Source organism: Haemaphysalis longicornis, unplaced genomic scaffold (assembly GCF_048455015.1).
Source record: "Haemaphysalis longicornis isolate Haplotype H1 unplaced genomic scaffold, Haemaphysalis longicornis Haplotype H1 scaffold_4, whole genome shotgun sequence".
NCBI classification, from domain to species: domain Eukaryota; kingdom Metazoa; phylum Arthropoda; class Arachnida; order Ixodida; family Ixodidae; genus Haemaphysalis; species Haemaphysalis longicornis.
The window spans coordinates 59926991-59953317 of NW_027526361.1; the positions used below are offsets into that span (position 1 = coordinate 59926991).

A 26327-nucleotide genomic window follows, 5' to 3' on the forward strand; every position below is an offset into this window, starting at 1 on the left:
GCCTAGCCACGGGGTAATCACCATTCTGTACGGAGTGGTTATTTTGTATTTCTGACCAAAAATAATGGCAACTAATCATTAATTATCTAAAAAGTAATCAATTTGCAAAAAATCTAATTGCAAATTTGAAATCAGCACAAAAAACTCCATAATGCTCTGCAGTTTTGTTAAAATTGGTTAGTAAATGAAAAATAGCTCTAAGACCAGTCTGCCCCCTTAATGACGGCTAAGCAGTCCTGGAACAGATTGTTCACATTTCACTTACCATGTTAAATTGCTGCTGCAACTTCTCATTCGCATAGTTTATACAAAACTGCTCAAAGCTGTTGGTTTCAAATGTTTCAAATCTGGAAATGAAAGAAAATAAAATTAACTGTCATTTCTGGAAATGAGTAACTTGTCCAGGGGCGGCTTTCTCGTAACTGTCCCATTTGAAAACGTCCCTTTTGAGTCCCTTTCATCGTGATGTACTTCCGGTTAAGCAGTGAGCGTTGAGAGTAGGTTTGTTGCGCTTGTGTTACGTAACTTCCGGTTGTTTGCTTTTAGCCAATCAGGGCTCGCCAAAAGGGACACTTTTGAAAGGGACGCAAAAGGGACAAAACTCGAGAATACCGCCCCAGTATAGTATTTTAACCGATACAGGCAAACTTGCATTTGCATTTCAGTGTCCTTGCAACAACCACTTTAGACTGGCCAAGGAAAGGCAGCTGATGGGCGAGGCATACTTTTTTGCAAGCATTTTTATTTTTTTCAGTTAGACTTGTATTTTTGGACAAAGGTGGAACTTTTCGCAGCTTTCTTGGTATTTGTTTGGCAACAGAACGTGCTTTTTCTTGCTCACAGATTAACACAAACCAGAAAGCCCTCATTCCCTCTCTTTTTAATTTCCCTCAGCTTTTTTGTGGTGTCAAATAAAACATCACAAAAGCATGACAAACACAAAGCAGTTTCCAAGCTTCAAGCACGAAAGCGCCCAACAAAATTTTGCAGGGCACCCTGTTCAAAAGTTCACAAGCACAAATAAGGATGCTCATGGCATAAGAGAAGCCTGCTGACCCCCCAAATAATGTCTACTAGACAACAAAACAATGGCTCAGTGCCCTCAGTGCACCCTGGTGATGCAAAAGAAAAGGGATCATGACAATGGCATTGAGAGGGCACAATCCCACCTCTGGACCCAATGCTGCTATTGGTGTGTTTCCTGTGACTGATTCTGGGGAGCCTATTTCAATGGCAGCTGCGAGACATGGTTGCTCACAGAAGTACACCTCAGAAGAAGATCCAATGGAACACACAAATGCTGCGCGGCGAGCAAGGAGGCAGGCACTCACTAAAGCTAAAACCATCACCAGCCAACACAACTGCGACCGCTGCTAAGTGAAGGTTACACACCAGACATCCCTCTGATGATGCCGACATTGTAGCAGCAGAACGATAACCACAACAGACCTGCCACTGGACATAGCATGTAGCATAGTTTCAAGGAGTACTGACATGAAAATTTCATGTTCCGCTTTTATTGCTTTTATCGATGCTTAATGGTCTGGCGAACCCGAAACAGCACTTTAAATACTTCAGCGTGCGATAATTAATTACACTGAACGGCCTGAAAATCGTTTGTTTCAAATTCCCGCGCTTTCATCCTGAAAGGCGCACATGACAGAATCCTAGCATGACCTCACCGCTTTGTGCGGACGTTAAAACCCTGCAGAGGCCGGTGGGGGTGTTGTTTCGACCACGCCGCCGCCGGAGCTGAACGGCTGAGCTGCCTGAAAGTGCTAGGCCTACCATTGCAGTGGAAATTCCATGACCACTTAAATAAAAGTCCTGATGGCGACTTCTATTGCGATTCTGGGCTATACATTTTTCCAACAGTGCCTTTCTGGGCAGCGGTTATGCCTGTAAATCTGGCTACGTGCACCCGTTTGCGAATGCGCCAGCGCCCACTTGTTGCTCGCAGGGCCACGCACGTGAAGTGACGTCAAGAGTTTTTGACGAGCGCTGTCGCATCACTTCTTCCGGCTATCACAGGATGATGTCACGCTGAGTCCATTTTCTGAGCGCCACTCCGCGTGCTGCTCCGTTGGCGCAATAAATGAGATCCAATTAAAGTATGCTCTTCGCGTCGCAGGACGCTCATATTTCAGCCAGGGTATTCTGTTGAGTAAAGGAAGCGAACTGTGCAATAATATTAACGCCAAAAATTGGTGTCAGTACTCCTTTAAAATAACACGAACTACTTTCACATTCCCACATGCAAGCAGTCTCAAGTGTGCCCCTTAATTTTTATTAATAGGATAGCAGTACTAACACTGGTGTTAACATCAACTTCGTCATCGACAGCTTACTAGGTCCATTGCCGAACAAAGACCTTTCCAATCAACCTCCAACCGCTCCTGTACCGCGCTGCTCAAGTCCATCTTTTGCCTCCAAAATTCCTTATTTCATACCTCCATCATGTAATTGGCCTTCCCCTTTTTCTAGAACTGTCTCAGTGTCCACTCGGTAACCCTGGTAGTCCACCAATTGTCATTTCGCCTAACTTCGTGCCCAGGCCAAGCCCATTTCTTTTTCTTTATTTGGACTGCGATATCTTCTACTCTAGTTTGTTCTCTGATCCAGGAAGCTCGTTACCTGCCTGTTACTCCGATCATTATTCGTTCCATGGCCTGCCGAGCCAACCTAAGTGTGCTTTCAAGTTGTTTAGTTAGGCACCAAGTTTCCGCTCCATGTGTCATCACCGGCAGGACACAGTGGCTGTATATTTTGCGTTTCTCTGGTGTTAACATTGGCATATCTTTACCCCGTATTCTATGAACATTTCTCATTTCATCACGAAATGTTAAAGTAAAATAAAAATACGGCACCACACAGCCTTCTATGATCCAAATGTATTGCACGGCGACCTCAGTGAGCCCAAAGACGGCCCATCCTACTTTCCACATTGCAACATGAGAACATCCACTACTGCTAATCATTCGTTCTAGGGGCTAGGACTTTCGGCGTCCCCTGTCGACGTCACCGTTTCACGTAGTCATGGTATTAAGCACTGGGACACCGGTTTTCCAACGCCTTGCACTAGAACGTAACGCTTACTGAAGGCACACACCGGGACACTAGTTTTCCAATGCCTCAGGCATTAAAGACACTTCGTGCTTTAAAGACATGAGACTTTTGCAGCAAAGCTACATACCTCTACCCCCATTCGGTTTCATCTTACACAGTTATACACTGCAATCTTCGCCCCTCCTCACGTTTCACGTTAGTAGAGATGGCCCTTTTTTATTTGTTTTGTTATCAGCTGCACCCTCAGTTCATAGTCCAGACTTCCCTAACTGCCAATACAAATTGCAGAGTACAGTGAGGACCGGGAAGAAGGAGGAGGAGGAGGTGGAGGGGCTGCTCACCCGTAAATGTCCAGGACGCCAATGAAGCGGTTCACCTTGTCCTTGAAGGAGAGCGCCTTATTGATCCTGGTGACGATCCAGTCGAAAAGGCGCGCATAGATGTGCTTGGCGAGCGCGTCGCGGGCAAACATGGCCTGGACGACAGTCATGGGCTTGGTGATCACCTCCCGCATGCTCTCGATGCGCCGATTGCACAGCCACACCACGATCTGCTCCTGGTCGATGCCCAGCAGCTCACACATGGTCTCCACGTGGGGGTCCCTGGGCTGGGAACAGGAGGAGGAGGAGAACTCGCAGGACACCGCCGATGCTAGTATTCCCGTCCTGCGGCACTTTTAACCCCAACCGCAGTGCTGACAGAGATCAAACTGGGGCTTCAGGCAATACCAGGCCTACTTACAAAAAGCTGACTATGACCTGTGCAAACACTATCCTGGCCTCAACACAACAGGCCCTTCTGAAAAAAAAGTGAACACCCAAAAGCTGCATTTCAGCCAATCACAATCATGTCCTCACTTCAAACTCAATCACAGGCAATCGACTACCAGAGAGCTTTAGCTACTGTCCAAGCGCAGATATGCAAATTTAGTGGTCTGTGAAAGTAGGCTTGAATAAGCTCTTGAACTTTATACGACCACAGCTGATGTTTTCGTAGCATTTCTACTACGTTCAGCCATCCATAGCTACACCTTCCCTGCCTAGATGGTGGATAAGATATAGAACATGTGGCTCACACTGCTGTCTACAATCTACAACAGCCCATACATACGACAGTTAAACCCCTTTATAAGACACGTGTACCAGGCAGCAGTTTGCCTCTTATATGAGAGGTCTCTTATAAGCAGGGAACCATGTTTTCACTAATTGATCAACCCCTAGTTCAATGTGCGCACCGTACAACCAAAATCGGCTCAAAAGAACGCTTCAGCATGTTGCAGAAGGTTTATTTTAATTTATGTCTTGCCCCCAGAATTTATGAAATAGTTCTGTATTTTTGTTTGCTTCAAGACTGTATTTACACTGTTTTTTACAACAGCTCGTACAAGCTTTCTCTTCTTTCACTGCTTGTGGAAGCTGAATCGTAGATGTCAAATTCACAAGCCTGATGAATAGCCAGAGCACACAGCATCTGCGATGCTTTTTGATTGGGAGCTACGCAATTGGGAGAGCCCTCTGCACACTCCCAGTATTCTTAGCTTGCGCAGAAGTCCACTGCACGATCGCGCTCGCATGCATGACGGCAAGCCTTAATCACGTCTGTACATTGCATTTCCATTGGCAGGGCTTATCATTGTTTCATAGCTGATTGAACCACTGTGTGTTTGCTGAATTTATAACAAATAACTACTGTGGGCGCATGTCGTCCCCTTTGATTCCACAATGGACGGAGCTGCAGTTAGTGACTGGTGGCACCACATCCAAAGTTAAAATGTCAGTTACAAGCGAGATTGTTGACTGAAATTCAAGGATAACTTGTCCTTTATAACCACCTGTTTGCTACATCAGATGTCTTATAAAAGAGGTCAATTTAACGGGGAAGATAGGGCAGCCATCCATATTGGTGAATAGTGTCTCTTACATCCATGCCTCTTATAACGAGGTTCAACTGCATCAATAAGTGAGCAGAACCAGCACACGAGCCATATCTATGTTTGCCCCTGCCATATAAGCTCAAAGCCAGGACAAACACTGGTTCCTTGCTTGGCGAAACCATTGGCAGTCACCGCAAGCTCACCTGCACTAAGCAGGACTCCGCGTCGTCGCCCAGCTCCCCGCCTTGCACAATTTCCACGTTGCCCAGGTGTAGGATGGCTGCCAGTATCCTGAAGATCATCTGCTGCTGGCTCTCCGTGAAGCCTGCCGAAACCACACAACCGCAACATCAGTGAGGTTGAGCCAGGGGGACTTGACGAAAAAAGGGCACGCATGCGGAGCTGAAGTGACAAGCCCTCCACAGTGGCAAGCTTGCACTTCAAGTGGAAATGCGAGCTTGACAGAGGCCACACCACCGACTCACCCAGCAGTGTGAAAGCGTTTCTTGTCGTCTGGAAGGAGTGGGCATCATCGACGCCTGTGATGTGTGGAGAATCACCCTGATTTGTGTAGTGGAATGTTGTTTGGTCCCCTGATAGAGATGGGCAGATAAAATAAAAACACCCATGAACCAAGCAAGCACATGACCCCCAATGTGATGGCAGCATGAAGTCTTAGTAGCAACAAGATAAAAAGCAGCCAGAATACACAGAGGCAGTCAGCAGCCGTAAACTGAGAATCATAGGGGTGATATGTTCATGTTACAGCTGGTCTGCTTTTATTTGCAAATCTTGCGTTTTGAGCAACGACCATTTTGAGCAACCCCAAATCTTTTCTATAAGACAAAGTTGTATGTTGCCTCCATGGCCCCTTTCATGCCCGTACAGCATCGGCTGAAGTTGATCGATGGAGTAACTATACCTAACTGCAGGTCCTGCAGCTCATCGAGATCAGCGGAAGCGCAGAGCTGGTAGAAGATGTGGTAGTTTCGCTCCTCTGTGGCCTGGAATACCACTCGAGACTTCTCTAGAAGGTACGTCCGCATGTTGGCACCGATGATATTGAACCTGGAGTTGAAATCTATTTCAATGTATTTCCCGAAACGAGAGCTGTTGTCGTTCCTGGTTGTTTTGGCATTCCCTATGGCCTGTTGGAACACAAAGCAAAAATAAGGCCATGTTAACACTGATTTCAAATGTAGGGCGTATGAACGCAAGACTTTTCCATGCCTAAAATGTTTTGTTCAAGCTCACTGAAAGCATGCAGCAGTAGAGTATGAATACCAATGTGCGGAGTCACTGAGATTTTTTTTTTTGGGGGGGGGGGGGGGAAGGGGGGAGGCACAAAGTTTATAAGCATACTAGAGAGGAAACTGCGCCTGGGAATCCATGTCGGCGAGGGAGACTATGGCCTTATGGGAAGACCGAAACTGCTGGCTTGGCATGTCTATCGGATTCATAAGTGTCTTCTTGGGTTTTCCTTCTTCACTATGCGGCGCTATGTCTGCAAGATAGCCATTCTGGCCGAAATAGCCGAAACTCACTTCGCATCTCTTGGAAACTCAAAATTCACTCTATTAGTACATGCTAAGACAGCTGTGCTTCATTATAAGCAAGTGGGAGGACTGGTGCTGGTGAGCAACCATTAGTAAATACAGTAGATTCTCGTTGATACATTAAAAAAAATGCCAGGGAGAAATGTACTATCTGGAAAAATGCATGATCCACCGCAGTGGAAAAAAAAAAAGCAATCGAGAGATGAACATGAGCATTTAATGGCCTTTTTCACTTGTAGATGTCTGGTCTGCAGAATAGCAGGCATAACTGATGTGACAGACTCAGTAAAAAGAACGTGCTTTATTTTTTTATTCTTCTAGCTTTAAAACAGCATGTTTTATTTTTATAATTATACAAGTACACATTATTATTTGTGTTTTTTTGGCATTGTATTTGAATTTACGGCCACTAAAACACTTCAATCCAAGCCAATGTTGAAACTAAGGCGAGAGCACGGTATAATGGTGGCCCATGATGACACAGACGCTCTTGATGCGATCCGCATAGATGCTAGCGCCAGATTCCTCTCTAGTATATACAGTAAGAAACTGTATGGGGGGGGGGGGGAGTGCAACAAATAGGCTTTCCAACCCCTCCAGAAAGCAAAACTCGTGCTATACCGACACACTATGCATTTGACTCTGCTATCAACAAACATCTTGCTGAAACTTAGTGGCAATGGTTCAGCGAAAATTAATGAAAAATGCACAAACCTTACGCCACTCACACAATGCATTCCTTTCACACCACAAGGATAGAAGCATCTTCAATCAGTTATGAAGCTAAGCTTCTGTTAAGATTAAAATGGTTACACGCCATGAAGCAACCTTTTCAGCAATGCAGCTAAATGGAAACAGGATACAACCCCGACTAATAATTTTTTGACTACAGCATATACCTCAACCCAATTTCAAAGCATTTTTTCCAGAAAAACAAGCTTGCTAAGGAGATATGCAGAGCTAGGATCAGAATCCTCGCTGAAGTGAAGTTTGGAGTCAGAACAAGCAGAGGCCCAGTGAACTATAAACCACAACCCATCCTTACAACAGTGGTTCTTCAATTCTGTGACCCTTTTAACTCCGGTTTTTGTAAATCTAGCAGACAGCCTCACAGCTGCACACTTCGAAGATTTCGTGTTTTCACCGAAAGCCTCCTTTGTCTGCATGCCACACAAACCATCAAGAGCAGAATCTTACTCGTACATTCCTCAAAGGAACTGAGGAAAGAGAATGTAAACCGCAGGAAACATCACCCAAACACTTTTCCGACAATGGTAGTTGTATTACAAACAGTAAAGTTCGATGCCGGGCTAGTTGGTGTCACATGCTCTTGAATGTGAGTTCTGTTTGTTATGATAACAGAGACGAACGCAGGAAAAAAATGTACACTTTCACAAGGAGACTGCGCCGTCTTTTTGTGAAAGTGTACATTTTTTTCCTGCGTCCGTCTCTGTTATCATAACAAACAGAACTCACATTCAAGAGCATGTTACAAACAAAACAATTGCGAATGTGTCAGGCAAGTTCAACTGTGTACAACGGAACTACCACTGCTAGCATTGCTTTAGACGGCCTAACCACTGCCAATGGTGCAGCAAGCAAGAGTTGTAAAAGGCACGCACCTCCATGATGGGGTTCGACGCAAGCACCTTCTTCTCTATGTGGGTCTCCGTGGAGGAGCCCCCGACAGTGGCAAAGTAGCGCATGGCGTACTTGGCAGAGACCGTCTTGCCCGCTCCAGACTCTCCACTCACAATGATGGACTGGTTCATGTTTTCCCTGCACGCAAAGTACAAGCAAAGAGTGTGGGGATAGGAAACTCTAAACGTGAGCAGAAAGGCTGTGCCCACCCCCGCCTAAGCTCGCATCCTTGGCATAGTTTAGAACATTAGCACGCATCAAGTGCCTGAAAGCAGGGCAACATGAAATACAGCTGTGCCCTACTATGCAGTGATCAGAGCGAAGGTAAAGGGGTCGACATGTGAATACATTTCTACATGACATCATCGTTCATATGCAGTGGCAACAATGGAAGTGCACTCCACACATCTAGAGCTCCATTCCCTCATGCCCCATTCATCTGCGCAAGAGCTGCATCAAATTTCTTAGTTTCACATCTGTCCAAATGAAGATTATTATTAGTGTTAAAGAGACCTTTTTCACTAAGTTGGTTCAACCTCTCTAAGAGGACCAATTACAAGAAGAGCACTATCCACAAGAACTTATAAATAGGACAGCTAAATGCAAGGACGGACTGCCCGTTGAGAAGTTTTCCTTCCTTTCTTTACAAACAGGTCTGAGGAGCTGAGAAGCCCTGCACACGCACCTTTCCATCTTGGTGTAGGCCTCCTCCGACACCGCAAATATGTGCGGGTCCAAGTCCCCCATGGCCTGCCCTCGGTACGCAAAGATGGTGTCATTGCCATAGATCGGCAGTTCCTCATACGGGTTGATGGCCACCAGCACAATTCCTGGAATGTGCACAAAAGAAGTCCAGACAGTATTATTAGGCCCGCCCACACATTAGGCACACATTGGAAAAATATTGCCCACCGTGCAACCCCTTACAACTTCTTGTCCAAAAAATCTACCTTAAAACAACACTGAGGCAGGAATTTGTGCATACAAATTATTTCTTGGAATTAGCATAAACGAGCACCATAAAGACATCTAAAGTGTTAATTTGAATTTTGCAACTTCCGTATGTTGCCTTTGCCAAAAAGACAGCCTCTGCACCAGGTCATTGAACCTACAACATTAAGCACAGCAGCCCAACACTTTGTCCGCCTGTCATCATCATCATCACCATCATCCACACCCTATGCCTTGTATAGAGACCATGCCAATAGGACTTCTGCGCTGTCTTGTGGGGACTATCCCGAACCACCCGGAGTGTGGCCAAGCAGACAACGCTAATTTAGTTACACTGAGACGGTGACTTCGTCGTGTGTGCAAGAAGTGTTATGCTGCAAACTTAGCAAATGCTGACTTTAATGCTCTCCTAGAAATGCAGTTCTAAAGATGTTCATCCATTCATGACCAGTGCACACAACAGATACACAGTGTGCACCTCTTGAAGGAAGTGCTTGTTTACATTTTGTTGTATGTCCATGCACGGAAGACAGGTGTAAATTGTTCTTTTTGGTAGCCAGCGAAGAGTATAAGAATAAGCAGGGCTCATTTCATCGGTGATAAACAATCGACAGATCAAAGATTTCTATCATATGTGTTTACGATATTTTCACTGACCTAACGCAAACGCCTGGGATAGATGAAGACAGGGACTCCCACTATAAACTGCCAGTCTGTTCCCTGTATCTGCTATTTAACAGGTAATCTTTTTAGTGTCTTGGAACCCTGTTAGCCATTCCAAGCAAAGGAAATGGGGGCATTGTTTTGGCAACTACCAACAATAATGTGTTCTCTTCTTGTGCTCGAGCGTCGTATATAGTGAAACATGCATGAAAAAGAGTACTTGAGAGCTCACAATACCGACTCAAAAAAGTACTACATGTCTGATTGACAATTAAATTATGACACAACAAAAACAGACAAATAAAAAATGCAAGAGACTACTATTTATCAAGAAGTCAACATATTGTTACACAAGGACTGTTAGGTACAACTCTGCCAATTTTCTCATAAAATGATATCTGAATTGCACAGGCAAGACGTCTCAACACAGTTAAATACACCGACACCTTTTAAGAGCACTTTTCAAAAGGTGTTTATCAGCCAAACAGAGTGTATTTTAGAGCCCATCGGCAGTGTGAATTTTACGGCATAAGGATATGAAGTGATGCTTCGCCATTGGTTCTTCAATATAGGAGTGATCTGCTAACAAATGTGCGTTCGATGCTCACCCGTTGCATTGAAAATAAAGTTGGATATGAGTATGAGTTGGATATGAGCTTCTAGAAATGAGGATGCAACTGCACATGTTTGAAGAAATCTGTTTGGAGAGCATGTGTAACGTAGTTTAAAAAATCCTTGTGAAAATTGTGGAAACAATACCAAACTACTACCACCATCTCCAAATTTTTGGATTCAAAATAGTGCCTCTTCTCACTGAGAATAAGCATCACATTTCTATGCTGCAAGCTGTTGTTTCCTGGGAGTTGGCTGGACAAGGTTGAACCCCATAGAGTTCAAAACAGTCAATTTGTCCCAGTAACATGAATAACGACCTCAAACTGCACTTGAAAGCCAAACTTGAGGCTAAATAGTGTTCATATAGGTGTCAATTTCGAAAATAGGCATGTATAGGCCCTCATAGGCATTTAGGCCCAACCACAAGTAGGCATAGGCACTATATAGCCTCCATAGAAGCCTTTCTTAACATCTAATTTATGCTCACATATCAAAGTGAGGCGATAAGAGTCCAAGGAACAAAATAGGCATTTACCTAAACTCTGGTTTCTAATGATAAACATCTACATGTTGATGTGCACGTATTTCATTGAGTATTGCAAACTGCTACATCACCTCTTTTCTTTCTTTTCTGTGCCGTAATTATAAAGTCACTGGATCAGCACTGTGCATGGAGTGCTCTTCTTACTCGCTGCCACTACCAAACTTTATTAATAGAATGAGAATTATTTGTTGATCAGTAATATACACAGCTTAATCCACTGAAGCCACTGCTGAAAGTGATTAACGTAACAGAGGAAAAGAGCATTCGAACACAGCGCTTGTCCCCTGTCCTGGCATCTGTTTATCGCAATTTGTTCTGCCTATGGGCAATGCGCCAAGCAGAACTGCAAACACAGCTTTTGTGCATGCACCTGAAGAAATACCGACCAGCGGTAAAGAAGCGCAGATTTCATTTTAGTGCAAAGTGCACACGGCGAATACAGTAGCACGAAGAATACAGCAGCCACCTCCTTTAAGGTTATTTCCGCGCACAGTAAACACCTTTCTCACTGAGAATCTCTATTTCAACTTTCTAGCTGGTAAGGCAATTTCCTCAAAACTTAAGCATTTTTTTTTTTTTTTTTCTGAAGTAAGCGTGTGTTAATTCATAAGTGCAGGGGTGCGAGAACAACCAGCGTGCGTTAACGCTTTCTTTTTGCTCAGCTTTTAATGTCGGATGGGCTATTGCTTCAAGCAGTTGCACTAGCGTTCCCAAGTAAAAATAGCGGATGTAAAATAAAAATGGTTAAAAACCTGAATCGAAATGGTGCAAGACTCCTTGTTTGGCAGCGCCTTCTTTGGCCGTGAAGTTCTGTGCGTCGCCGCATTATTTCGACGTGCAAAAAACGTGCCTGCTCTTGAGAAGTTTTATGCTTTTTCCCTCATTTGCACGAATAAATGAATCAACAGCTGTCAATACGGCGAAATTCAACTCGCTGGACTACTATATTGTTAGCCATGGTGAACACCTGCCTAGTAGGCGGCTGCCGCGCACCTATCTATCCTGCCATAGGACGAAGGCACAGCAGATGGTGGTGCTGCCAAGGTGGAGCAGTGCACCCTCTTTAACTGTCGCACGCTCCCTATAAGCAGCAGGCTTTCATGCTCGCAAAGTGAATTTTATTTAACAGCCTTTCAAAACAAGAGCATATATGAAATTAGTACTGTCAATACGTTCCTAAAAAATGTGGTTCAATGTGCTGAAGCTCCGAAGTGCCGAAGGGTTTAATGTTCTGTAACGAGGAGCTCCAGATTAATTTCTACCAAAAGGGAATCTTTAGTGTGCACCAAAATCTCGACGCAGAGGTGTTTTCACTTTCCACCTCTATCTGAAAAACAACCATCATGAATGGGATCAAACCCACATCCTTGGGCTTAGTAGCACATCCTAGCCACTGAGCCACTGCAGCGAGTCGACCGTACATTCATAATGATGCCCCTTTATCACGACTGCCTTTTCCCACTATACAGTGCATTGATAAGCTAAAACGGTATCAGGTAGCTGGCTTATCAGCCAGACTTTACTAAAATGAAGCAATTGCAAGCAATAAAAGGGCCCCCATACTGATTTAGTACAGCAGATAAGGTGCAATACAAAGGTAGCAGCCCGAATGGCAGACCGCGATCTTACTATATGAATGAAGCAAGTTGAAAAGAGAACTCACCACAGTACGTGTAGATGACATTGTTATTGCAGAACCGCACCTGGAGGTTGTGTAAAACTGGAGACAAAGAAAAAAACAGCAAACGTGTGATTGAGTGCCCAATAACAGTGGATGTCACTTTCACTTGAAAGGAATGAGGAGCTTCAAAAAGAGGAAAAAAAAATGGGAGGGGGTTGGGGAACAAGCCGAAGCAAGCATACCAGCAGGTTCGTGCAGATATGAGAGCGATGTCAGGTCATTGCCGCCAATGAGAATCTCTGGATTGCGAAGGGGTGGAAGTTTCTCTGGTGCATCGATGGTAAGTACTACCCTCTGAAAATAGACACACAACTACGCTCAAACACAGTTCCTGCACTTCGACGCAAATTTCTGGTTCTTAAAATTGAGTTACCTTGCATAAATGAAGAAAAATTTAAAACCTGGACAATGTCAACAATGAATAGATGTGCAAAAGCCTATAAAGCCTATATCTTGACATCCTCTGGCAACTTGAAGCACCACAGATAACATTAGAAGATGTATTATCACAACGAGACAATGGGAAGATAAAGTACTTCCGATTAAACTGACTGCAACGATAAAAAAGAAAGAGCATGGACATCAATTTGAGCTTTGTAGTAATACTTCTTCTGTGTGTGTGAACTTGTCCTGGAATTTCTCTGCCATGAAAAGCCATTAAATTCCAACTATTTACAGACTGGAGGCACTTGGTTTGTGCGTCCAAGTTGGCAAATGCAAATGTTTGCACATTTGTAAGGTGGAAAGTGTTTTTTTTTTGTTTGTTTTGTTTTCGTAACAGTGCCAATAACAGTACCCATAAAAAAGTTAAAAAATTCTGCCTTTGCTACGAGAGCCACATATGCTAGACACAACTTCTTGAGAATGGTTGCGACATGTCTAACATTTAAATTAAACCCCTTAGTGGAATAGAAAAAATGTGAAATCAGCCCCCTGTGACATGCCTGGTCGATCCTTTGCACATCCACACATTTTCCTTTCATCAAAGATTAGATAACTGCAAAGCACCTGTCCCAAAGTGGCAAAAATAACTTTCTCCAAGCAGAGAGACCAAGCAATGCCTCTTCATGTGCTGTTCAAGATTGATAGTCAGATACCATTGTGCAGCTTGTTTGATTGATAGATACCATTGTGCAGTCACCATTCACAATGACCTCGTCACCAAGGCCTTTCGAAACTCCTTCAACATAACGAGATGCGATGCTTTCCAAGAACGGCAGTGTTTTGAAGCGGAATACAGCTTTTCGGTGGTTTTATGCACTGAAGCTACACTTGGGCTATAAGGCGTGCTGTGGTGGAGGGCTACGAATTAATGTAGACCACCCAGGATTCTTCAACAAATACCAAAATCTTGACACACGGGCATTTCAGTTCTTTTTTCTTTTTTCCCATCAGAAGTAAGGCCGCAGCGGCAGGGAGCGAACCCACGTCCTTGGACTCAGAAGCACAATGACTTAGCCACTGCCCCACCAAGACGGGTGTATTTGCTTGAATTCAGTCTGACATGCACCTCATTTTTCAACACGCATCTTCGATCTTTCTTGCACAAAACAGTATTCTGCAAAAACTGCGTATGTGTTATACGTTTATGCTCATCCTTTTAAGCACTGTTTTGATTTGTTTTGTGGCACTTGCCAAAATCAGAAACAAATGCAACAAAGCAAATTGAAATCATATTAGAGGAAGGAACCAGGTGGCACTATATACAAAACATCAAAGCAGCATTGTGTCCCCATATTCTCAAGTATACAAAGACATACAGATGTTTTATGGGAAATGGGGGGGGGGGGCTACAAGAGAATCCCCATTTTACTGTTAGACTGCTGTTGTATACGAGTCCTTTTTTGACCACGTAAAAATATCACTAACGGCATATAACAATTTGTTGAAAGCTTCAAAGGAGGTCACCAAAATCTCCCAGCTTATCAGCACCCTCAAAACAATGTGTACTTGAACTCTCACATTTAACAGTACATGCTTCTCTTTTTTATAGTACAGACGCTGTGTTGGTTCAATACACTCTAGGATGCCTGTGCAAGCCATGTGTCAGGCCACCTCGCAAAGGAACAATTGAGTGAATCATAGGATTTAAATAAAGGAATCTGACGGCGAGGAAACAACCCGAGTTCAGAAGGGGCTTTGATTTTCGGGTTAACAGCATACTAACTTGCTTCTCCTCATCTTCCACCTCGAGTGTCTTGCCATCGTAGCCCTTGCAAATCTCCGCTGCTTTCCAAACCGCTGCCGCATCTGGCAACCACACCCGGGCACCCTGGAAGATCAAACGGCACCCATTGTGAAGTACATGCAAGCATATATAAGGAGGTGTCAACATACTGCAAGTCACAGAACGCGACAGGAAAAGGCAGAGGTTGAAACCAGCAGCACTGGGAAGATTGGCTTTGAACAAAGTAAAACCGACTAGCGTGCTGCAAAGAATGTTGCACAGTCCTCTCTTCCCCAGTCAAGTCACCTACGCTGATATCCTTGTAGTGCGCTGCTACTTGAGTGGCACAGTCAGCGCCCCCTGGCAGTCACAGAATCAAATTTTGCTTGTTCGGGACCAGCAAGGTCAGCCGCCACCAGCAGCCGAGGTACGGCCGAACGGCACCTTTGCAGACGGAAGAAAGCAATTTTGCTTTACTGTCGTCTTTCAGGATGCCTTAACATCTGCAAAACACGACTGCAATATCGCTGAACATTAGATTATGTTTGTTTTCGTGCAAATGTTACTTAGGGGGAGTGCAGGCTGCACTCTGATCAGCGACGCAATCCCAAGACCTGGTTCGAGCACTTCTTCATCAACAACTGGCGGAGCATACGTTGTATCTGTATTGTGACGGCCCTCGCCCGCAAGAACATCAGCAAAACGAATCTCACATCGCGAATTTGTGCATGTACCCTTTTCGGGCGCCGTGGAAAACTGGTGCTGGCAAAAGGCGGCAAAACCGCTTGTTATGCTAACATTTAAATTAGCATTTTATCTGCTGCTGTGTGTCCAGCGTTGGGCACAGAGATGGCTTCTCCCATGCACGCGGCAACGCCAACTTACATGAGCAGCTCGTGGCTGCTCATGTAAACAGCCATCACCACTGCGTGTTAGCACCAGCCATGGCGATAGCCTTGCAGCAGCTTCCTCAAAAAATATGCGTTGGGTTCGCCCACAAGTACAGAAACGAAACGAAAAATTCTGAACGGGAAATATAAACAAAACTACAAAGATTATGAGAATTGTGTACAGTGTAAGCATTCCTACGACAAAGTATTTTGTAGCCAGATTGGTGCTTATCTATGATGTTTCTTTCGTGTTCCAATTACTTTTTGGGTTTATTCTTGTCTCAATAATGTGAGGCAAGTACGGTGAATGAATGAGGTTATTCTTAATTCGCTAGTTCATTTCTACCTTTGTTTTCATTTTTAAATTTTCTTGGACAAATAATCTAGACTTACACCAATATGACGAAAAATGTGTTAACTTCACTAATTATGCCTTTTTGACCAGATGTCTGGAGTTTTACGATTGGTGCGTCTGCTTTTGTGTATGTCCGGTTCGCATTTTTGTGTACTTTTATAATTTTGTCTTAATTGTGTGGTGGTGGTGAATAAAGTAGAATTTTGATATCCCAAGTTCACCTTTATTTTTACTTAGTTTATGTCTCTTTAATTTAATTATCTACATCTACACAATTGCAATAACTAAACGTGTTAACTTCAATCGCCAAATGCATGTTTGTGCATTTTTGGGCAAATGCAAGGCATTACACGCTTGTGCTCTGGGGTGCTCAGCAAAAGATACTGATGCATTAAAAATTACATTCAATACTCTTCGTGTACCTTCAGCTGCACGTGTTCAAACTAACAATTTGGGGCACACCCCTTGCCAGGACTACAGACGGCTTCCTGTTTCGGTCTGAATTTCTTTGTAGACACAGATGTGGTTGTAGCTGGTGTATACCATACTTACTCGCAAAATGATCGCACTCGCGTAATGATCACACCCCTGAAGTTCGTCGTCAAAATACGACTTGTTTTATTTCCCGCGCAATGATTGCACCCTGAACTTGCCGCAGCCGTATGTCGTATGTGGGCCAAGTCTAGCTGACGATGGTCGTGCTTACCTATGTTTCCTCTTCTTTCAAAGCGGACATGGCTACGTTAACTATTGCGCAAACTTTTTGATATTAGCGATATCGGTAAGCATGAGTTCATTATTGGTGCGGAAGAAACTCACTAAATGCACGTAATGTACTCACAAGAGAAAGAAAAAAACGCGCTCAGCTTGCTGCGTTGGCAGCAGTCATGTCTCTTTTGATGTCCCACACTGCGACAGCAGCAGCCACTTATTGGTCGACCTGTTCTAGCTCACCTTGCAGGGAAACTCGTTGCAGCGCGTTCCGTAATTCATGAAAATACTGCATTATGCGTCATTTTTCAACGCGGCTAGCGGTGGTCCGTGGAGTTTTTATTATGTTTTTTTATTTATTGTGGTTATTATGTTCATGAGACCTATCGTAAAAATTCTGACCTGCAACTTGTGTTTTACGCGCTGAAACTTTTTTCGCAAAGAATTTACCTCGCGTAATGAATGCACCCCTGAATTTGCATCATATTTTGGGGAAGAAAAGTGCGATCATTACGCGAGTAAATACGGTAGTTTTTTTTCCTGCGAGTGAAGCAACCTTTATTTTTCTTAGTATTTCTCAGGCTTTCAATTTATTGGAAACCGCAGAACAGGCCGGCGTTGCATGGAACATGGAGTTTCATAAATTCTACAGCATGAAACGAGCAAAAGATGTGCAGCGGAGCGACAGGGAGCACCACTGGTTCAAATTCAGTGGTGCCCCCATACCATTGCACGAGGCCCATAAGTTCCTGCCCAAGCAATAAATTGAGGATACTTATCACACTTGACTGTGCCTCACATTCTAGAACTTACATTTTGCTGTTTAGACTCTATACCACGTTTTATCACACAAGTACAGTACCAAAAAGCTATAAATTTACTCCAGTTTCTGCCACTTTGGCTCTAAAGCATAGTTTATTCGAACCAGTAATTGTGGAAGACAGCTAAATTTGCAGGATAGTTTGCTTAAAGGTAGATGCGTAGAAATTCAGACAATATGAAGAAAAAAGCAGAGTGCAAGCTGTATCAAAGAAGACACCAATAATTTTAGCAAGGTAAAAAAAAGGCTCCACAGTATTTCTTTTGATTACTTTACATTGCTCAGCTGATCATGTGTGATCCCCTTGGCATGCAAGAGGTCAGCTGAGGCCTCTTCGTTTATTATTGAAACTTCGGTTATTATTAAAACTCAGATTTTCAAAAAAAAAAAAAGCTTACAAAAGAAAGAAAGGGGCAAAGACGTTTGACGCTGACCATGCTGCGAGTACATGGTTACAAGCGAGGGAGGGAAAAAAAAGGATGAAAGTAAAGAAAACGCTTCGCCTGAGTAGATTAGTCACGGGAATGTGCACCTGCTACCGTGACATTCATGTGAAAGGCACGGGTGACGGCTGGGTGCAGAAAAGACGAGAATGCTTTCTGCACGAGTTTTTCAGCTGTGAGAGTTTTGGGGGGTGTGCCTGACTGCCATTTTTTACTTCGCCGTGGAGGAATAGAAGGACCGGTACTGGAAAAAAGTCCACTGACGAGTAATATGTCGCAAGAGAGAGCCTCTAAAGGAGGCTATGCGCAAGAGAACACTGCACATCAAGGCAAGTTAGAGGCGTACGTAATTTACAGCGGATATCACGTACTGAATGGCCACGTTCAAATCAACAACGGGTTCACCTTGCTAGCTTTCTTTTCACCAAAGTTAAAGCGATTAGTACCGTGGTCTTGTGTAATACGGATTAGTGCACATGCGTACGGTCCCTCATACGCGGTCACGGATCCATCTTATCGGTCAATACCGTTGACTGCCAGCAAATGCCAATACCGGCGTAACCAATTCGTTTTCCCTTTCCGCACATTTCCCTGCCCCACGCGCACGGCTCCCGCGGCAACGGTGAGATGACCAACATCAACGCCCACTGCTGCATTGCTCACGTATTTGGCCTCGTCCGTCCGGTATAGAAGTCCATAAACGGTCAGCTTATTGAGAGAGGCTCAAGGCAACGAACAGTGATGATACGCACGCAACAGCACAAAATATGACCCAGTGACAACATGCCAACCTAGGTGACAGCTGCTTGCGGGCCTGCAACGGTACCGGTCTAAATTTACTCCCGAGCTTTTCTCAAGGCGCGCAGCAACAACATCCGCGTTTTCTTTTTTGTTTGTAAAGTCCTTACAGGTTGTAGAGGTAGTATTACCCTTTACGATTTGATGCAGTAAACTACTGGTTTTAAAGCAAGAGAAACAGCAACTAAATCGGAACTAGGGACAAGCGAAACGCGCGTTAAAACCACGGACCTTGGTGTAAAGCTCCAGCGTCGACATGTCGTGTTCCCGGTTGCTAGGAAGCTTGGGAGATGGCCATCATTGTCCGTGATGAGCGATGTAAACTATCTATCCGAAAGCGGCCAGCCAGGCATGCCCCACTGGCGACATTACATTACCACATCACATTATCCCCGTGCGGTTGCTCGATAGCAGAAGCTGCAGCAACGTTTACGACCCTCCCCACTCGCTTATAACTTTCCCTCCTCTCCCACTCATGCATAACGAGATGCTTCCGCGTCGCCCCAGACGGCCGACAGAGGGACAAGACGGGTAGAAGCCCGCTACTCTAAAACCGCACAAAAACAGATTTAAACACGGCATACGCAGTCTACATGCACGCACGCTGGTCAAGACAGTTCCCGCTTGCATCGCTATAACTCATTCACGAAATAATTTTATTAAGCAGCACATACACTGCTGATGCGCTTTAGTTTCGCTTTCGGTTGCCAAAGGACATTCAGTTCAACAACTCTGCAGCACCGTTTAATTTAGGTGGAACAGCAGCATGGCTATCTTATGTGGAACGAACGACTACAAACAGGTGTAGTCACTGCAAGCGCGAACTTGACAAGCAGAAAAGCAATTTTTTTTTTACGCCAAAGGCGATTAAGTTTACCGCCTTCCAGGACGTGAGCTGGTAGTTGGAGGGCCGCCGACGTTGTTGAAAGTCGTCTCCTGCTTCAGCCCCGAAGTTGCTTGTGATGATCGCGTCCGAGTGATGGTAATTATGAAGGCAAGAGTTACCCATGTGGGTTTCGCCAGACATTCCTTCCTCTTGCGGCTACACACGCGCGTACGTACGAAAACGTTGCGTTAATTTTCTTTTAAACGTGGTTGGCACATTTGTGGGCGTAATAAGGTTGATTAGTTAATATAAATGCCTACGTACCTGACAACCCGCCTTGAAAGTACGTTGATCATCTATGTTTCAAAAATGCTCAGCATTGCCTCGATGTCATCTACAACGATTAAATTTAGGATTACACAGCGGCTACATGGCAATACCATTCGTGAGCTCTCGTCTTCGTCTTCGCCTAAATACTAATATTAAAAGTCATATCATAAAAAGCCGCGAAAAAAAAGGTACCCTCACAGGCGTTGTGGGACGTTGTGATTTGCAAAAGCGAAACACGAAACCAGCGGCGATGATGATGATAGCTGCCCTCGAACAGCGTTTGACTTGTCCTCCCGTGTCCGCTCGGTCGCGAGTGAAAAAGCTGCGGTTGGCCGTCGGTAACTGCTTTGCAAAAGCTACGTACTGACCAGGACGTAAGGTTTGCCTGCAGTGCGTTACCAGAGGAGCCAAAAGAGAGCCTCACGGCAGTGTAAACTACTCATTATTGGACAATGGTGGTGAAGTAAGTGCGCGGTTTGCTCAGATTTGCTCATTTCATTGAGGTGAAACTGCGTGGAATCGAAGGTATTTGGTCGAGCAGAGGTGACTTTGGCGTTCATATGTTCCCAATTATCTGATCCGCAGGGGAATTGTCAAGTTAAGCATACTCGGCGGCGCGGTCTACGCCACGCAGAAGGCCGGCGTATGGGGAGACAGCACGCAAACTACTCAGAACATCAAGGCGTACATAAATAAATGCCCCCCGATGAAGTACTACTACGATTTGGTAAGTATAGTACTAATATCCGATGTTGCAGTCTCGTAAAAGCGTACCGGATCAGCACGTCTTTCCCAGAAGCACTTCGTACAATCGGAGGTAGTTGACATGCGCCTAACGTCTAACGTTGTGCTTTTTGGCTACTGTGTAGGCTCCAGCGTTGTACTTATGCGCTAATGAGTGTTCCTTTTCATGTGTTCCAGGCACCGAGCAGGAAAGAAGTCAGCATGAAAGCAGTGGACTACTGGAATGACGGTAAGTATAGCAGTTTGATTGTTGCAACGAGTACCATCAAATAGGCAGATGTCATGCAGTAAACCATTTTTTTACCCGACATGGTCTTCTCCTCTAGTCACTGCAGCCATCTCGCAGTGTTTAAATGTACCACATTTAGAGGGTGCTTTTGAGTGGCCCAGTGTTGTGGCCAGTATTCGTCTAATGACTCCATCTCTTCGGCAAATGGCCATCTGTACCAAAACTGCTCTTCCAATGACACATGCGCTCTTTGCAGTGTTTAGTCAGTCACGCTGGTAAGCCAGTGGTTCTGATAGATGGTTTACTGGCAGTCACCGCCTGCTGCATTGACAACAAATAAATGCGAGTGGCCTGAGTATAGGGGAACTGTCCTAGCAGCACATAATATCTGCAACTCCAGTGTTCCACATGCACGGCTGGGGTCACCCAATGCAAAAAGTTCATTCAGGGACACTTTTTTTTTTTTTTACAGGGATCGCAAAGGGAGCATTATGCTTTATCCAAACGATTGCTGAAATAACAGTTGTGCCAATTTTTATGCAAAGGGAAAAGGAACAAACTAGACAAAAAGACAAAAACTTCACCATCCCTCCCTAAAGAAAGTTGCGAGAATCGCGAAAGCTTTCTCACATCAAAACTGTGTTAGAAAGAAGTGCGTTAAAAACGTTCGGTAAAAGTGCATCCAATCTATTGTCAAACCGACCCAATTCACAAACGAAAAACGAACCCATGCACCGATTTTTCGTGTACTAAGAAACTCGTCTACGAATAATGTAGATGTATACTACCAATACGTGGTTTATGAGATAAAGGTATACACTGTTGTACTCCTTCTTCACGATTGATGCGTGTATTGTCTTATCTAGAACTGTTCCTCTTTCGCGATTTTCAAGTAACCGTTTTGACGCAATGGCAGCCCGGTTTCACGTGTGCGCCCTGTGTCCAGGGATCTTATCCGAGCTTTTCGGTCGACCAACCGATCTATGGGGAAATACGTTAGTTTTTCGAAAAAGGCAGGACACCATTTGTACCACTAGAAAAGCTTTCGCTTTAATTAAAACAGAAGAAAAGGCACATTCTGTTCCAGCGATACTTCTGCACTTACCCTAGTGATGCTGCAGACACCAAACTGATCAGTGGACATGAAAAAGAGGAATCGCCACTCAAAGATGGGCTTGTAACAATATCTTTCCTTGAAATTCAAAGTAGCATTATTTATGTACCGTATTTTCCGGTGTATAACTTGCGTTTTTTTTTTCTGAAATTTTCATTGGTGCGTCTTATCTGCCGGTGCGGCTTATGTATGGAATAAATCCAGTACGTGGCGGCCACGCGTGGTCCACGCTCGAGGAAGGTGCCTGTGTGCTGCGTGATGTCAGTGCACATTAAGAGACTCAGCTCTATGGTCTAAATGAATGAGTTATATGTTAGCGAGACTGACGAAGAAGGCTTCGATGGTTATGCCTAAGCGCCATCTGTAAATACATGCCATCCGGGTGTATCAATAAACCATTTTTGAGTAATTCTGTCTATACTTTGAACGGTAAATGCACCTGTCTGGCACTGCTTACCAGAGGATGCGTTCAGAGGCGGCGGCCGCCGCAACCGTGTACTTTCACTGCACTTTCTAAGGAACTGATGCTCAATGATTCACAAGTGAGTTTTGTGCACCAGTGAGTCTTATACACCAATGCTACTTGTATACATTTTTTCGGAAAAACTGTCGTTTTGAAGGGGGTGCGACTTATACAAAAGTTCAACTTATAGACAGGAAAATACGGTAGTCATAATGCAGTCAAGACACTCGCAAATTCATCTATGATGCACCTCGACAGGAACTGCAATCACGCCCCAGCAGTGGGTGACAGGTGCCTTCTACGGGTCTTTTCGTAACAGCATGACTTCACTTGTGAAGTCCCTTGAATTCTGCCCATCCTGTTGGAAGCAGTAGGCGTTCAATGTGGCTAAAGTTGTTCGATTCTAGCCCATTGATTTCCTGAGCAAGAGCTTTGTCATTGCAGCAGGAGCGGAATTCGCTATTACACAGGAAACGCACCTTTCAATAGGTCACAATTATCGTATTGCTTGCTCACACATCAGGCATTTCTCTTATCTTTCGTGCTGCTGCAGGTGTCAAGGCTACGTTCAAGCACCTCTTGAAGACCCCGGAGTACACCAAGCAAGCCGCATCTTGGTGCGCAAACACTGTTTCCGGGATGATGGAGCAGCCGCAGGTGCCTGCCGACACCAAGAAGCCACCACAATAGCCTCACAGGCCTTAGGATCGCAGTATCAAAGGGATAGTGAAGTTGCACGCCGCCTGAATAAAATTAAGAGTTTAGAGAACGTCCCGTTGTGCTTGCACTTGTGTGTACGTTGTTGGATGTAGGCAGCATCTGGAGCCATGCTAGGTGAGCCAAGTCTAGGTGAGCAGCTTTGGTGACATGCATCCTGCAACTTTGTATTGTACCTGGCAATTTGCAATCTGGAAGTACATAGTGTGCACAGGACATTTGTTCTAATAAGTAGGATGGCGCAAGCTAGGAAGCTGTTCTCCTTACTTCCATTCCTTTTTTCATGGCTCTTTGAGCTTGTATAAGTTCTTCTATCAAGGTGCCTGGTAAGACCCCACTAAGTTTAAAAATCACGTAAGGATGATTGTGGGTGAACTTAGCGTCACTAAATAAAGGCTTTTAAGCGTAGCTTATTTAGTGACGCTAGGTGAACTCTATGCAACCATAAATTTTCTCGATTTTCTTTTTTCTGAAGGTGCACAGTAAAATGGCTGCTTGTTACGGCAAGATTAGCTGAAGCTGTGCAAGCTTGGTGTTTCACTTGGGACAGGAATTCTCAGTAATTCCGCGAAAAAGGTACTGTCAATAGCCTCATCCCTCCACCCCCGAAGAAGCCTGCAAATTTCTGGAAGGTGCTGTCGCTTGCCGAGGTACAGTTATACTCTTTTCAGTAAGGGAGGTAGCCAACGGCCAATTGCCTTCAAGTGCTTCCTACACTGATCTGCACCTCACTTTATCGTTTAAATTGGCACTGACTTGTCCGTTATTTTATTCACTCACCTCGTCTAGTATTTCGGTGCCTATGCAGGACGGCTGTTTATTACTGGAGATTTCTTCAAATTTACCTTGAAGCCTCCAACTCAGATTTACCTTGAAGCCTCCAAAAAAAAAAAAAAAAAAAAAAAAAAACAGTTTCGGAACCATTATTTGCAGGTTCTCTCTCCCTGAACAAGACAAACGTCTGCACACCTCAAGTGGCTCAAGTTTTCCCCATGCTTTTTTCTCGGCTCTCCCAATTTTTCTTTAAACGGTAATTAACTTCGTAGAGTGATTTCTTGTCTGGTGCCATTCCCTGAAGGGAGCTTCTTACTCTTATGAAGGATTACTACACACAAACATTCTCTACACATATCTTTGACTTCAAAGAGCCCCTGTAAACTAACACCCCGAGCTCTCAATGCTTCCATTACTGTGGTATTTTTAACTGGATGAAACGCTTTTTTAAACCAAGAACCATGCACAGTGGTTTACTATGTCTCACCGGTTTCTCGACTGCATGAATTTTTTTAGTAAACTGGATCTTTTAGTAACCAATTTTGGCAACTCTGCCAATTTTATTTCCCTTCATACTTGGCATTTTCACACCGTTGTGTTTTCCACACAGACCATTTTTTGCATTCACTGATCTCCTTTCTCAGTTCTCTTTCTCCTACAACTACTGCCAATTAATGTAGTTGACATGTGTGTATGTGCTTTACAATGTGAATGCCAAGACACTCGGCAAAGACGTAGTTATTACTGCTGCTATGCTCATTATCTCAAAATTAGTTTGGTTTCAGTTGCAAACTAAGGTGTGCGTATTACTCGAAGAAGACAACGCACGCAGCAGCCAACCCACTTCCGTGGCTGCAGGGGGGGGGGGGTAGAGGTGTGCTGCAGTGGAGATCATGTGACAAAGGACAAGTGGCTGAGTCATCACCTTCTTGCCACGAGGTCAGGGATGTGCGCTGGGTGCTCTTCATTTCCTTGAAGAGGGGAACGTCCATTGTTCACACAATAAGCAATGCAGTGGCTGCACAAGCGTAGTATTGGTCGAGAAAGATTCCGTACTGCAAACTTGTTATAACAAGACAGCTTGCAGTCAGCTGCAAAGACTGCACAATTATCATCGTCAGCCTGCTCAGGTCCACTGCAGGACGAAGGCCTCTCCCACTGGCCTCCAACCGCTCGCTCCTGTCCTACGCCACTCGAGTGCACAGCTTACCCCCGAAGTTCCGCATTTCACCCTTCCATCAGATTACTGGCCTTCCCCTTCATCTATAACCCATCTCTCGGTATCCATTCTGTTACCCTAATTGTCCACCGGCTGACGGTTCGTCTCACTACATGGCCAGCCCAAGTACATTTATTTTTTTTTTATTTCAACTATGATATCTTCTACTCTATAGTTTCTCTGATCCAGGTAGCTCATTAACTGTCCCCGAGTTATTCTTAACATTATTCGTTCCGCCGCCTGCTGAGCTTGTAGAGGGGTACTAAATTAAATCCAGTCAGCTTTCTGGTTGTTCAGCTTTCGTGCTGTATTCTCAAAGCTATGCCTGCACAAAACTATTTAGCAGGCATAAAAGTGTACACTGGGGCCTCCAATTTAGTCTCCGACTCGCCACAGATAGTCCATGGGTAGTCTGGTGCCACCACAGGAATATACGCGAAAAACATTTGCCGGACTGCTTTTCGGGGAGTCTGTGGCGGGTCAGACTGATAATTGAAGAGCCCCACTGAGTTTGGCAAATGCTTTTGCCTAAAGTCCGGCGGGTGCAACAACAAAGCCAGGTGACCCTTCTCTTTTAGCACATCTTTTAGAGTAGCAACAAGTGTGCAAAGTTACTGCCTCAGCTTTTTTCGCTTTGCTATACACCAGCACCAGCACAGACAAGAATAGTCCAACAGCACACCCGACACTGGACCAGGAGTTATAACATGCTAGGCAATGCATGCTGGGCTACTCGTTTTCAGCACTTTGCATTTCAAAGGAGTCAAAGGCAGTCATGTGCAGGACCTAGATAGCATGAAAATGGGACAATGGTGCTATCGTTACAAGTTTTTTAATTAGGGCTTGCTGAGCTGGAGCTCTGCCGGTGCTACGAGGCACGCCATACCAAGGGCTAGGGGTATATTAATATTTTACGCCACCTAGGAATGTTTGCGTGCCACAATCTTGCAGACTTCACCAATTTTCACACAAATGAAAAAAAAAAACAGAGGACTCATTGAGTGGCTGCCAGTTATGCCACTTTCATGCGAGTACTAATATGCGATACTGTACGGCAAGGGAAATGGGTGCACAGGCATGCAGAAAATACACTTCACAAGTGCCAAGATGGCACAAGCCGAGGAAAAGAGACAACCA

At 44.6% G+C, this 26327-nt stretch overlaps 2 protein-coding genes across 2 annotated transcripts in view; one reads left to right on the plus strand and one right to left on the minus strand.

Moving 5' to 3' along the window:
- Window positions 1-19234, minus strand: part of Didum (dilute class unconventional myosin) — a 52584-nt gene extending 33350 nt beyond the window's left edge. The window contains exons 1-11 of the mRNA XM_077706896.1: window positions 19006-19234; window positions 14758-14862; window positions 12773-12884; window positions 12573-12629; window positions 8822-8966; window positions 8118-8274; window positions 5862-6087; window positions 5425-5532; window positions 5143-5264; window positions 3408-3673; window positions 266-347 (exon numbers count right to left, since the gene is read on the minus strand). Coding sequence (XP_077563022.1) covers window positions 266-347; window positions 3408-3673; window positions 5143-5264; window positions 5425-5532; window positions 5862-6087; window positions 8118-8274; window positions 8822-8966; window positions 12573-12629; window positions 12773-12884; window positions 14758-14862; window positions 19006-19032 — 1407 coding nt within the window. The 5' untranslated portion in view covers window positions 19033-19234. The remainder of the gene's footprint in view (window positions 1-265; window positions 348-3407; window positions 3674-5142; window positions 5265-5424; window positions 5533-5861; window positions 6088-8117; window positions 8275-8821; window positions 8967-12572; window positions 12630-12772; window positions 12885-14757; window positions 14863-19005) is intronic.
- Window positions 19235-20193: 959 nt separating this feature from the next.
- LOC144178787 (MICOS complex subunit MIC13 homolog QIL1-like) lies at window positions 20194-23249 on the plus strand. The gene is made up of 4 exons (XM_077706897.1): window positions 20194-20393; window positions 20516-20657; window positions 20852-20903; window positions 23034-23249. Exons 1-4 carry the CDS (start codon window positions 20383-20385, stop codon window positions 23168-23170), a joined length of 342 nt encoding a protein of 113 aa, XP_077563023.1. The 5' UTR covers window positions 20194-20382; the 3' UTR covers window positions 23171-23249.
- Window positions 23250-26327: the final 3078 nt, after the last annotated feature.

Bases quoted from the DNA above. Each gene is read 5' to 3' on its own strand.
- LOC144178787 (XM_077706897.1), top strand. The intron at 20,658-20,851 runs GTAAGTATAGTA...CATGTGTTCCAG, and splicing joins TGAAGTACTACTACGATTTG to GCACCGAGCAGGAAAGAAGT. The intron at 20,904-23,033 runs GTAAGTATAGCA...GTGCTGCTGCAG, and splicing joins AGTGGACTACTGGAATGACG to GTGTCAAGGCTACGTTCAAG.